This window comes from Malurus melanocephalus, unplaced genomic scaffold, assembly GCF_030028575.1.
Source record: "Malurus melanocephalus ecotype Western Australia unplaced genomic scaffold, MMel_1.1 scaffold_14, whole genome shotgun sequence".
NCBI lineage: Eukaryota > Metazoa > Chordata > Aves > Passeriformes > Maluridae > Malurus > Malurus melanocephalus.
Window position 1 is genome coordinate 4,152,633 of NW_026623246.1, and position 13,174 is coordinate 4,165,806.

At 37.8% G+C, this 13,174-nt stretch overlaps 1 protein-coding gene across 4 annotated transcripts in view; it reads right to left on the minus strand.

Moving 5' to 3' along the window:
* Nucleotides 1-330: 330 nt before the first annotated feature.
* ARHGAP21 (Rho GTPase activating protein 21) overlaps nt 331-13,174 on the minus strand; it is a 111,681-nt gene continuing 98,837 nt past the window's right edge. For all 4 annotated transcript variants that reach the window (XM_057383981.1, XM_057383974.1, XM_057383988.1 and 1 more), the window contains 13 exons: nt 12,581-12,865; nt 11,449-11,513; nt 11,219-11,367; nt 10,096-10,238; nt 9,847-10,002; nt 9,661-9,739; nt 9,126-9,199; nt 8,951-9,040; nt 6,909-7,034; nt 6,675-6,716; nt 6,244-6,349; nt 4,466-4,497; nt 331-2,929 (listed from right to left, as the gene is read on the minus strand). In XM_057383981.1, coding sequence (XP_057239964.1) covers nt 1,196-2,929; nt 4,466-4,497; nt 6,244-6,349; nt 6,675-6,716; nt 6,909-7,034; nt 8,951-9,040; nt 9,126-9,199; nt 9,661-9,739; nt 9,847-10,002; nt 10,096-10,238; nt 11,219-11,367; nt 11,449-11,513; nt 12,581-12,865 — 3,081 coding nt within the window. In that variant the 3' untranslated portion in view covers nt 331-1,195. The remainder of the gene's footprint in view (nt 2,930-4,465; nt 4,498-6,243; nt 6,350-6,674; nt 6,717-6,908; nt 7,035-8,950; nt 9,041-9,125; nt 9,200-9,660; nt 9,740-9,846; nt 10,003-10,095; nt 10,239-11,218; nt 11,368-11,448; nt 11,514-12,580; nt 12,866-13,174) is intronic.

The following is a 13,174-nucleotide window of genomic DNA, read 5'->3' on the forward strand; positions in this document are numbered from 1 at the left end:
ATCTTTTTAGTTAAAACTATAAAAAGTCCAAGACCCAAACTATAGTACTGGTCTGATTGGCAGACACTGATCTTCAGTCTGACTTCACAAACCTGTGCATTAAACATAAACCCACGCACTACATACCTTAGAATCAAATTAYGTATCAAGATGAAAACATTTAACCAACTGAATCCTTCTCACATGCTGACCTCCACAGTGTGGCCCCACAAATGAAAGACTAATGAGAAGTGTCCTTCATCCAGGAGCAACTGCCAGTTTTGTGATCTTGAGAAGGGTAGCTGACAGCAGCTTATAAACGTGACATTTCACAACCATTCACCAGAAAGAATGCCAATCACACAAAGAGTCACCAAAACGATTTTATTTCCAGTGTTTAAGTGGGTATGCACACAGGCATGATACAGGTTTGGATTCATTAGGTCTTCATGCAGAATTATATTCTCGATAAAAGAAACCAGTTCCATCCAGTATCCACTATCTACACGCCTATGTTACAACATTTATATCAAATCTGGTATCTGAAGAAAAGATACACATGTAATATGTACAGTTAAGTTACTTATTTTACAGAAAGATTAGAAATTCAAGTCACATAAAACTCAAAATCTGTATTAAAATTGGAAATATAAAACTCCAATATTTACTGGAATGCCTAAGGAATGGAAGCTCTGTAGCCACCTGTGTTAACATTTGTAAAATGTAATGAAACTCGTTAACAGTAAAATGCATTCATTTGTTTGTAATAAGTTTCTCTAATTTAGCAATATGGCACCCTAACAAACCAAATGAATTCATAATGAGGCACTTGTTAGTGACTAAACCAAAAGAACAATTTTCCTGCATACTAATGCCAGGCCAACTYTCAGTCAGAAAACCATGTATACACTACATAGCATGTCGCATCAGATGCTTTGTTCAACATTTGTATGCAGCCATCAAATATACTTTTTCTTAAAATATATATATATACTTTAACTTTAGTGTTCTTCTGGCTGTGGTAATGCACTGTGAAGACGTTCCACAGAGCACATTGATGAAACCAGCCCAAATGAAGGCTGCATAACAACAACAGTACAGGAAAAAAATATTTATATATGTACACACACACACACACGCACACACACACACACAGAGTTACTGGGAAGTGTAACAGTAAGTTAATGAATTGCTGCAGTGGACATATCTCCCCATTTCAAAGATACTGGTAGAATCGAGATCTGACCACTTGGGTCCCAGACAGTTTATGAGGATGGGCATCAACTGCTGGGCTGAAGTTGTTTTTGTTCACGTTCTGATAATTTTCACCGTTTACCTGGTCTGGTGGCTGAAATGGTCCCGAAGGTGGTGTTCTATTAATTGAAGTCAARCTGCTGGAAGAGCTGCCTTCATCTGCCTGCATCTCTGCAGATGAGGGCAGCTCTACCTTTGATACCTCTGCTAAGTTAGTGTTCTCAAGTCTGGGCTTTCCAGTTTCACCCGTATTAAGGTCAGTTGTGCTAGTGCGTAAACGTTCTCGTGCAAGCCAGTCCGAGATCGAGAGGTCCTGGGCTGGACATTTTGGCTTCAACCGAGTCACAGCTGAAAGCTCAGATTCTCTCTCTCTACTTTGACTTGGTTCTTGAGCTTTCCAAGCATTCAGGACACTTATTTCAGCGAAATCCCTCTGTCCCCCAAGTGTGTGCCTTCGCCTGATATTCTTTCTCTTTGCAGTCTCTGCAGAGTTGGCTTTTTGATTCCCAACTCCAAACATGTCATCAGCAGATGATTTGAGTCGCAGCTTTAACCTATCTGTAATCTTAAGTCTCCATGTAGGTTCTTGTTTGTCAGCCTCATTTTTGGCTGATGTAGCTAAACTGCTTGTAGATCTTCCTTTTTTCATKATGTCAAACATTTTGGTCACAGTAGGCAAGTCCTTCTCACTCTTTACATCCCCTGACCCCTCACTGTCCGTTTTGTGCCGAGCAGACTTTCTCCTGGAGAGTGTATCACATTCAATAAGTTTGTGTGAGCTAAAAAGTCTGCGACTCTCTAACTTTGGTGTGGAACTTCCCTCAGTACAACTTACTTCGCTTTCTTCGGAGTTCCTCCGACTGGTCTTTACCACTTCTGAAACTTTCCCTTTGGACAGCCTTTCGGCAGCAGCGCTGGTAGCAAAGACAGGGAAGTCACTTTCACTGTCCGTCTCCATAGGACGCCCTTCGCTGATCAATTCACTTCTTTCATCATCAGCTTCTTCTCCCTTGCTTTCTGTCACTGACTGCACCTCAGGGCTCAGCATACTGGCATCTAARCCAGTCAGATACATGGTAGATGAAGTAGTTGAATAATCTGAGGTGATGGAGCTGACATCWGCTGCTAAAAACTCATTGTGTTTAATTTCAGGGCTGGCTACTTTTTTGCATGAGTATCTGTGCTGGGAGGCCTGGGAGGAAGTGCTTAGCATAGTGCCAGAGTCAGACACTGTCTCCTCAACCTGGGAAGAAGATTGTGAAATAGGCATTTTTGGGTTATTTTTCTGCATGGTTTGCAGACAGTTGATATTCAATGATTTTGTACATTTTTCATGGTAAGGCAGTGAAGGTTCCTCTGTCAGGATATTTTCTTTCTTTAATGACTTCTTTTCATCCTTTACAACATTCACATCTTTTTTACTGCTGTTCTCTTTTTCCTTCAGGACAAACATCCTTTGTTTTCTCCCTATCTCTCTCTCTCTTTCATATTCCCCTTTAGCTGTGTCCTCTTTTGCTGTGTCACCACGAGATTGTTCTGCAAGCTCCTTCTTGAAAAACACATTATCCAACTCATCCTCTGAGCTACTTGGTTGTGGTTTCTCTTTAGTTTTTTTCCKCTTGCGACTAGCGGCTGCAAAAATGGAGGACACAAGCAGTTCCTTGCTATACTGATCCTTTCCAGAACCCCAAGAACCCTGTTAAAAAAATGGAGAGAGCAGAGTTAAAAACCAAAAAGAAACATTCATTAATCTGGGACAGTTTAAAAACATATCCTGAGCTTCACAGTAGAAAATGTGTTTTCATTCAGGAAATATTTACATGCTCTTTCTGTAGTTTAAATGACAGTGCCCAAGAAGTAAATTTTTATCCTGAGCATTCCTTATCTGAGTCCCTTCAACTTAACAAATACTAGTTTGTGTACACAACTATTTAGTTTTTTGACTGACTAATAAAGCAGGCCCCCCATTACAGTAAGAAAACCTTTTCAGGACTRATTTGCAACTACTTCACAGATGTGGCCCCAAGAGATTGGTTTCAATCCCTCCTTTCAAGGTCTTACATATTCAAAATGGCTAATTGCTCAGTTTTTCAGTTAATCTTTAACCTTTCACACTGAGATTGTAAATGGTATCAGTTAATCACTGCCAATAAAAACCAAGTTATTTGCAACTAGATTAAGTGTAGAAAATTACCAAATAAACTTTCTTATTTTAGAGGAATCTACCTTTAAAATGGTACAGAAGCAATAAAAAGACAAGCCAAATTATTCCATTTTATGAATTAAAAACTATTTTCAGTACAYTGACAAACATTACCACCTGGCCCCTTCAAAGCTGTGCACCTTTCCTACACATTGCCCCACTGTTACAGGCAGCATGACGTGGTGTCCTGGAAATTGGGCTATTTGAGGAAATGGCTCAGCCACCAAACATCCTCACAGAGCAGCTGTGTTGGCATCTCCCCAGTGAACCACAAGGATGCTCTGAGTCCTGTTCTCAGCTCCAGGCCTGGAATGCAGGCCAGCATAAGGCTGTGCCATGCACTCACCGAGGTCAGCTGTGTGCTGTCCTGTCACCCGTCACCCTGTGCTATAGACACCCAGTGTTAAACTACTGAACTACAGCCCGGGAGGCAAAGAATTGTCCACRTGGCAGATGAGAGYTTTGTCATTAAACTGAGGACTGAACAAACACCAACGTTCCAGCCTCATTCCCCTCCTTCACAAGCCTGTCCTCCCAAGCACAGCAATAATTCTGAGATTCTGCAGAGCAGCCTTTAACCACAGCCTTTGCCTTCCTCAAAAGAGGAGGAGCTATTGCCTCCTGAAGAACAGTAGGCTGAATTCTAAGTCTACTTTTGTCAGTGAAATAGAGAACCATAAATACTCTTGGTTACTATTATGTCCCCCTGTGCCAACAACAGGGAACATACTGTATATACATTTACCTCTACTAAATGAAGTGCAAAAAGGAGGTAARTGCCCTCAATTGTAAGAGCTTGGATCAAAGCTGTTGCTGTGTGCAGCTGACTGCTTTGGTAGATGCAGCTAACTGCACGAGTACTTTTGCAATGTCACACTTCAAAAATAGGTTATGAGAAAACAGTACTACCTCTTACTCAAGAAATTCTACATAAGCTCTACCGTACATCAGGGTATCAGTGATTTAATAAAGCAAGCACCTAACAAATTTCAGAAGCTTGTAGCTATATAATATCACAAAATTATTTACCTTAGATTTTGCTGAGTCACTAGTAGCTGAATCTGTGGAAAAATAAAAAAAAARTCCKCTCAGTTCTGYGCAACTTYTTTATTGTTGCTACAGACAMTGCTGGACTTATGAAAAGACAAGCACAGAACAAGATGTGAAGCAAATTAAAACCAGAACAGAGTGAATAGTCAAGAGCTCACAAAGATGCAAGCTGCACCACAGAAAGCCACCGCCATGAAAGGATGCTGTGAATTGTAGGCAGAATCAGCTCAATGATAGGAATGGCAAAGGAGCCCTGTTCTTCAAAATAAAAAACAGAAATACTAATGTTTATTCRATGCTTTAAGTATACAGCCCCTGCAAAACCGCAGCTGAGAGACCTTTTCAGGATGGCACTGTGTACTCTCCTGAGATTCAGGATACACAAAGCAAAATTGGGTGTCTGAGTACAGTTGGCTCCTAGGTACAAATCATGTTTCTTGTAGTTATACTCTTTTTGTGAGGTTTTTAATGGAATTAAGTCATATTTTGTGCGTAAAACCCCAATTATACATCTCTCTCCACCTCTTACTACATACAGGCAAAATTTTCCTTTTAAATTGTCTGGATGTCAGCAGCTACCAGTTTTGTACTTTCCCATAACAAGCGCTTTTATGAAATGAAAAATGGACACCATAGTTTCACTGTCTCGCAAAACCCAAGATTATACAATTATAAAGGGGGTAGGAAGGGGCTAGCACAATGACTAAAAAACATGAACTTGGGACTTTCTCCCTGGGAAGAAAGAGCTGAGCCCCCTGCCACACCCCTTTTTGACACATGGCTAAATGCTTTATGACTAGAAAGACTGGTAGACCATACCATGCTATTTCTCCTCAGGGTCTGCTTCAGAGATAACAAGAAACAGCAGAAAAACTTTTAAAAAGTAGCATTGATCTGTTTAAAATACTCTTAAAAGAAAATTTACAGCACAGATCAACTTGGGTTTTTTTCCATTTACAAGAAACGGGGGTTTCTGCAGACAAGGCAGCTACAGTGTGGGCAACAGTCCTCCTTCTTCCTACAGTTCCAGTTGTCCATCAGTGACATCACAGAATCCACTAATGACATCACCGTGTGATAGACTCCTCCCACTTCGCCTGTTACAACATCAGGACAAAGTGACTGTTTCAGTAAGTGCTGAACAACCCTTTGAAAACTGAAACAAAAGCTAGAGACGAGGGATAACATTCGTGGGATACAACATGCTGGGTTAGTGCAACAGTAGAGTGAAGGGAGGAGGGGAAAAATCACCAAAAAAGAGCCTGTAATGCTTATCCTTAGCCACAAAAGAGGATGGCATTTATAAACAGAAGGAAATCAGCTTTAGTATAAACATACTRCAACATACTTAGTGTCCATCACTTGACAGGAAAACACAACTCAGTTTTTTGCATTCCTAACACTGTGAAGGAGCAATATTAGAACACCACTTAAGATCAGTCTTTCTGCCATCACAACAAACCACTTTATAGCAGCGTATCTGCTYGGCCTCATAATGATGATTGCATGGGTTACTGTGAATAAATAAAATACTATGTGCAAACTTTATCTTTTAATGATTAAATTCCTGTTAGACAAAAAAGTTTTCCAAATTATATCATGCATGATTATCAACAGTTCAAGTCTTTAAGGATAAATGATCTTTTAAAAAGAGAAAAAAGCATTTTATTAGTAAAAGAAAATAGGAAGAGAGTTACAGTGAGTTAAGAGAGTAGGTTATTCTAGCCTATGGACTAACACTGTCCAGGCAAGATTACCTGATACGTCTCCAGGAGATACTCCCGTTCTTCCAATGTTGGTGAGTAAATGATCTATGTTTGGCACTGGCTGAGATTCTACAGTGTTTTCCTCCTGAACTGCTGTCTACAGTTAATAAACAAAGATCTCTTCATCATCGTTTCACAAATAGTTCATTACGATTCAACAGCATTTAGAAAACTGCATTATTCACCTGAAGAACACGAGGAAAGCGTGTCCTATTTTCCTTTATGGTTTTAAAACAAATGCATGGCTTGCTTTTTAAAAAAAAAATAGAATTCATTACTACAAGGTCTGGAAAACTAAAAAGGTGCTTCTGAAGAGCAAACCATACAGTGACATAGTAAGAAATACAGATATTCTAGAGGCAGCAGAAGCAGGTTCTAAACTAAGACAGTTAAAACACAAGCATTTATGCCATAATACTTACAAGAGGTTCTTCAGCATCATCTTCTGTGAAAAACCAGTCATGCTAAAAATTAAAATAAAAAAGGTGAAAACTCCACAGGAAATACAAAACCCAAATGTGGCACAATTGAACATGGGTGTTACTAAAAGTGAGAGTTTGATAGATAAATACCAGACCCAAACTGGCCCAATGAGAGAAAAGCTGGYTGATCTGTGTACGATCTTATTTTTTAAATAACGAAATGCATGCACTTACTTTTTGGATGAGTGTTTCTACAATTTTATACTGGTCTGGCATGTGCGTAACCATGTGTGTCATGTTATCATCAGATGTCCTCACAAGTGTTGGACCAAACACTATTGCCAGGTTTCTTGGTTCCATCTAAGAAATGAAATATTTCCACATCATACATTTACAATGAGAAAATACAGTAATATGTGCTAAGTACATTMATATAATACTGCTAACAAATATGAGAACCATTTTCAATAAGGACATTAAAAAGTTTTTTAAAAATATATTACTGACTCAGGTAGATGTTACACTACACCAAAAATCTCCTATATGCAGCTGCARTAAGTATATCCCACATTTCTGCAAATCTGAATTCCAACTTTCCTTAACCTGCTGCAAGCAAATGACTCCACAAGCACAGAAAACTCATGAACTCAGATATATCCTTTCCACTTTCAGGGARATATTTTCTTCTTTCCTCAAAGAAACATTGATGCTTGGAAACATTGAGAAACATTTAAATTTTTTTTTGTTTTGTAAAATGGCATTGATAGCTCACTGTTTTTTTTCCTGAAAATGGTTACATGACACACACAAAAAATTAAGCTGTATTTTATATACTGACAAAGACCTCATTCAATGTGCACCAACTTCGGAGGAGGCAGCAGAACAAATATCACAGACCCATAAAATCTACTTGTGAGACAGGCTCAGAGTTATGTGACCAGGTCAACACTTTAAAAGAGAATTAAGTACATGACTGATRTAACATCTCTCAAAAATAATTTCAAGAAACGGCAGCAGAACTTAACTTCCATTTTGGCTTATTTCTTTAATTCTGAGTTTACCATTCTGGTACAGAATAGACCAAGAATATACAGGAGGCGGGGTCTTAGTGCTTACCAGAAGTAAGTTGCAAACATGACAAAAGCCCTTAATGCTCTGACTTCAATTGTGTCATTTGACAAGTCACACTTGTAATCTCATTCATCTAGCATTATATGTCATATAATATTAATAGTTCTTAACAACATTTATACAGTCCACCAAAACCACAAAATGACCAAAAAAGCTTCCTTTAGGCACTGCACCTAAAAACTAAACTTACTATAATTTCCTTACATCAGCTGAAATTTCACTAAAGTTGAATGTGTTGAATTCTTTTTTTTTAACACAAATATTTTTCTTTCACATTTAACTTAAAGGTATTATTTGCAGAACCTACCATATTCACCTCAACGTATCTCTTAAATTATTCTAATATTTTAAATTATTTAAGATTTGCCACAGGCTYTTCCATATACCATCAGTTACATCTAATTTTTTCCTGTACCCTCCATAYTGGTAGCCAAGCCACCATGTTCCCTGAGGTAAACAACCATAAGCACACCCATATTATGGACAGCTTTGCACTCAACTACCCCTCCCTGAGAGCTGAAAAAGGGGACATGATTATTTGTATTTACTGTAGGGTTGTAGCATGCACAGAAGCACTTAACACAAACTACTTCTTTCCCACCCTATGGAAATGACAAAAAATTTATACTTAGTGGTGGAGAAAGTTGATCACTACCAGGTCTATCATCATTTAAAGTATGAATTTTCTTTCTTAAAACCAGCCAAAAAACATCTATAGGGTAATCAAATATTCAAGTAACTACAGGAAATCCTGGTCTTAAAAATTTTCAAGCATCCGGAAGCCAGGCTTCAAAGAAAGCTGATGTGACAACCTCTGTCAGCAAGTTTATTTACCTGTGCCCTGCCCAGGCACAATCTTACTGGTGTCTGGATTGAAGTACAGGAAATTTACAGACTTGGGACAAATTTAGGATGCAAGGAGTTATTCTCAAAAGAATGAATACCAGTTTGGATAAACTAAATTCACACTAAACAGGTGAATATTTTCCAGAAGTACTTAGCCTAACCCAAGAATCTTCTCCACACAGCAAAAGTCCCTAATTTCACCTACAATAATAAATTATCACCTTAATTGGAAATAATCCTGCACAAAAATAATATTTAATGAAACAAACCAAAATGCATTACATTTTTCTTTCTAATACCTTGTTCTTTTCTGAGTTCTCTGCTACTGTCTTCAGGTGTGCAGAAAGAAACTTGAGAGTCTCATAATGATGCTCAGGTAAATCATGGATCTGAAACAAAYAATCACTATTGAGAACATAAAACATTAAATGCTTATTTTATAGTGCACCTACAACACAGCTGATTTCAGTTTACCAGTCTCTTCAGTGTTTTCAGACGCTCAACAGGATCTTCTTTTCTATTGGCATCTATAAAATCTGCATATTTGTCTGTTAAAAAAGCAGAAATTAATCATACATATATATATGAGTTGTTATATCTATGTATGTGTGTATACACACCTCCATCTCCCAGCCCCACTCCCCCTTGAACACAAGCAACATAGATACAAGAATGACCTCTGGAAGTCATAAATTAGCCTATTATATTGCATGTATAYGAACAGAATGCCAGTAGGGGAAAAAAAGCCAGCTTTCATAGAATACTGCAATAAAGAACTGAAAATTTTACTCTTTTATTTGCATTTTCATAATCSCTTCACCATCAGAGAAATTCTATTCTAGCTGTCATTTTTAAGATGACCACCATGATTCCCCACTCTTTAAGAAAAATAACACTTATTGCAGAGTGGGGATGATTTCACCGAATTTTCTCTCAAATAATCTGAATGTTGTAAGACCACTGTTCAACAGCAGTTTTTAAAGACAAAACCATAATGAAACCAACCTACCATTGGTAAAGAGGGGCTCTGGGAGCTTTCGGAAGAAGGATTTCAGCAAACTGCTGATCACGTTCAGGTCACGCCATTTCTATGTGTKTAAAAGAAAAGGTCAGACATGCTTTATATTTCTATAATCACAACACAAGCACAAGTTTTGGGGAAAGCAGTATGACATTAGTGCAATCAAAGACTTACATCGTCATGAACATCAATGTCAGTCATTCCTTTGTTGAGCTCTTCCTGCATACTTGAGATGGCAGCGTTATTTCCAGGAACTCTGTAAATACCTGTGTACTCAAGACCTCTTTCTTCAACCAGTTTGCAGCATATATCAACAATCAGAGGAATATACTGAAGAAAAAGAGTTTTATGGATAAGTAATTGATTTTAAAAGTTATTTTACATTCATAGTAAAATAAAGAAAGAAAAACTCTACTTCCATACTTTGTTGGTATGAGCTGGGGGACAGTCATCTAGTCTRACACCAAATGTTCCAACAGCAGACGGCTTCTTTTCAAATGTCTTCCTCATAATGCTTGGAATGCCTTTTCTCCACGTCCCYTTGTCTTTTGGTGGACTTGTCTCATCTTTTTGTTGTTAGGATAGTGAAAAAAAGAAAATAAAGAAGGAAAATAAGAACATTTATSCCACAAAACTGACTGTAAATATAGGTAACAGATTTGCAAAGAGCAGGTGACAACTGCTGCATTTTAGCTTTTACCAGCCTGGTTTTATGCAACAACTCATTAAACATTAGTCTGTCTTAAACACAACTTCTGTTACTCTTCAGTGGTTCAAAAGATAAATCCGAACATTCTCATACCCCACACTTAGAAAAGCAAGTAGCTGGATGGTACTGCAGCATTGCAAGATGAAAGGGATAKAAACTACTAAATTTAAACTTTAAATTTATATTAACTACTAACTTTTAAAAAAAAATCTACATTTAGGAGCATAACACTAAGACTGCAATCACGCTGCTGTGTAAAATACCCATCAAACTCTAGCACAGCTTGTGACATCTGATGGAGTTGTTCAGATATTGGTTCAAATTTGCAGTGCCAGGAGATCAGACTTTCCCAGAACTCAGGAGGCATTAATTTTGCTCTGCAAAAAGTAATACAGGTTCACACCTGTATTTTAAAAATTAAGACAAAACATCTGTTCTTCTATAGTTTCGAAGCACTTGTGTGGAAAAATTTACCTTGTCACTTCCAAGTCAGCTGGTGACAAAGTATGAATTGCACATAAAATTATTTCCAAAGCTTGGCAAAACTTTGCTCACAAGAAGCGTAACACCTGTTTTTTTACTATTGTTAGCCCTACATGGAGCTGTAGGGAAAAAAAGCCACAAAAACCTCTTGAGAGGGGACTAAAATTTTAAGTTTCAKGGATCTGAGATGAAGTAGTTCCTAGAAATGAGTGACCAGAGCTACAGCTTTAAAAGGCCTGGCTAATACTTGGTTTGTTTCTGTATATTCATGAATTTGAAAATGCCTGAGAAGGGCACTCGATGGCCTTGCACTGGGGCAGAAGGGAACTGACRAAACACACAAAAGATACAAACCTTTAGTGAGCAGCTTCCTTTCAGACTCATCCTTAGGAGAATGCGGACTCTGAGTCCTCTGTTCTGCTTTGGTTCCAAGCAGAGTTTGTCTGATACTTAGACTCTGGCGAGGTGTTTTGGGAGATGGCTCTGTTTTGCTGCTTGAAGAACTGAACAAGAGATACTACTTCAGTCAAAAGCAGTTAAATAAGAACTCTTTAAAAATTACTGGCAATATATAATTCACCTACCTCATCATTGTACTGTACTCTTTAATCCTTCGACTAATTAGATCTCTACTAGTAACACCAGTATCCTATAATACAGATTGAGAAATACTTTATAATCTCATAAAATAGAATAAAAAAATTTTGTCCTTTCGGAATTACTATAAACTCATATAGGATTCATACATATATAATTCAACATTTCAGTCTACTTACAAAAGCCCCACATCTCCAACCTAACCAAACACCCTAACAGGCAGTTCTTGAGACCAGTAAAGAAAGAACATTTAAAAACCACAAGGATAACAAAAGTGAGCTATTTACGTTGTGTTTTTTTCGAAGCAATATGATCTGATTAAATCCTCCTAAACTGAAAGTAAGTTTAAACAGAAAAAAGGCAAGCCAACATACACTACTACTCTSAAGAATACAATCCTATGTGCACACAGTTCTCAGAAAATATATTTCTACTACAAATATAGCTGAAAAAGCCATGCATTCAAATCTGCTTTTTTGTCTATTTGTGTAATACTCTGGATAATTATTTTGAATCTTGAGCAGATGTGCATKACCACAGACATGAAACTATTCCCCTGTTGCTCATCACTGCAATGAAAATGCACTGAGGACAATATGGGCACAGATATTGATACCTTAGATTGTGTGCCTTTGGCAGTGAGCAGTAACTTATTCCATAGACTCATCAGCATTTAACAGAGAAACAGGCATCCTTCAAAGTTTCACTTTTTAACTACTGAGAAACTCATCATATTCTACTACTGCACACATCACCTTGCAATGCAAGTCTGAAGAGAGACCACACTCCTTCTAAACCACAATTATCCTTTAAAAAACATTAGGTATTTTTGGCAGATCAGTTTCCTATAATGTGTATCTTTAGTCAATCAGCAATGTCATTAACCAATTCATTTCAAAAGTCTATTCTCTAATTATGACTGTATCAACCTTTTTTTGAGCTCCATTAACTTACTCAGTTACCTTTGTTTCACCTCATTTTCTTTTAGATTTCTGTATACAATTTGGTCAATTGGCTAATTAAAAATTAATTCATCTGTTCAMGTACTAATTACAAGAAAATACATTTTTAATTAAAATACGAGAACTATGACTTCTGCTTTATATAGTACACAATTACCTCATCATTTAAGTTGCTGTTGTCTTGTATTGCTTTAATCCATGCTAACATATTATCTCTGTCCTCAGCTTGAAACAGATACTCGCGGTCTGATGTGGTGAGTCTAAATACATTTTTCCTCTTGGTTTCACAGTACGAGATGTCTATCAAGCAAGCATTGATGCTTATAGGTTGTTCTTCCTCAGAGAGTGTCACTTGTTCTTTTTTATCCTTGTACAAATAAAGCGAATGGCCTCGAAGAACAACATACAATTGCTTCCATGGCCGAATGCTCCCACCAACTCGCTGGAAAACAGCAACCCCTGTGTCAGTTTGCTTACTTGTTACACTCAATTGTTTCTGGATTACAAAAACTACCTCCAGAAGTTCTGCAGAGAAAGACTAGGCACATAGCTGGCAGAAAGATTACACAAAGTGGGACTCACTAACTGCTCTCCCTTAGAGGAGTGAATTGCTCCATAACCTGCCCTCCCAGACTCACTGAGTGTGATGACAGCAGCAAGAAACAGAATGTGACAATTTCTGGTCTGCTGTATAGGGAACTCTAGCCCACACCTTTTAGACTGCTTTCAAGTCAGAATGGCATTTTTACAC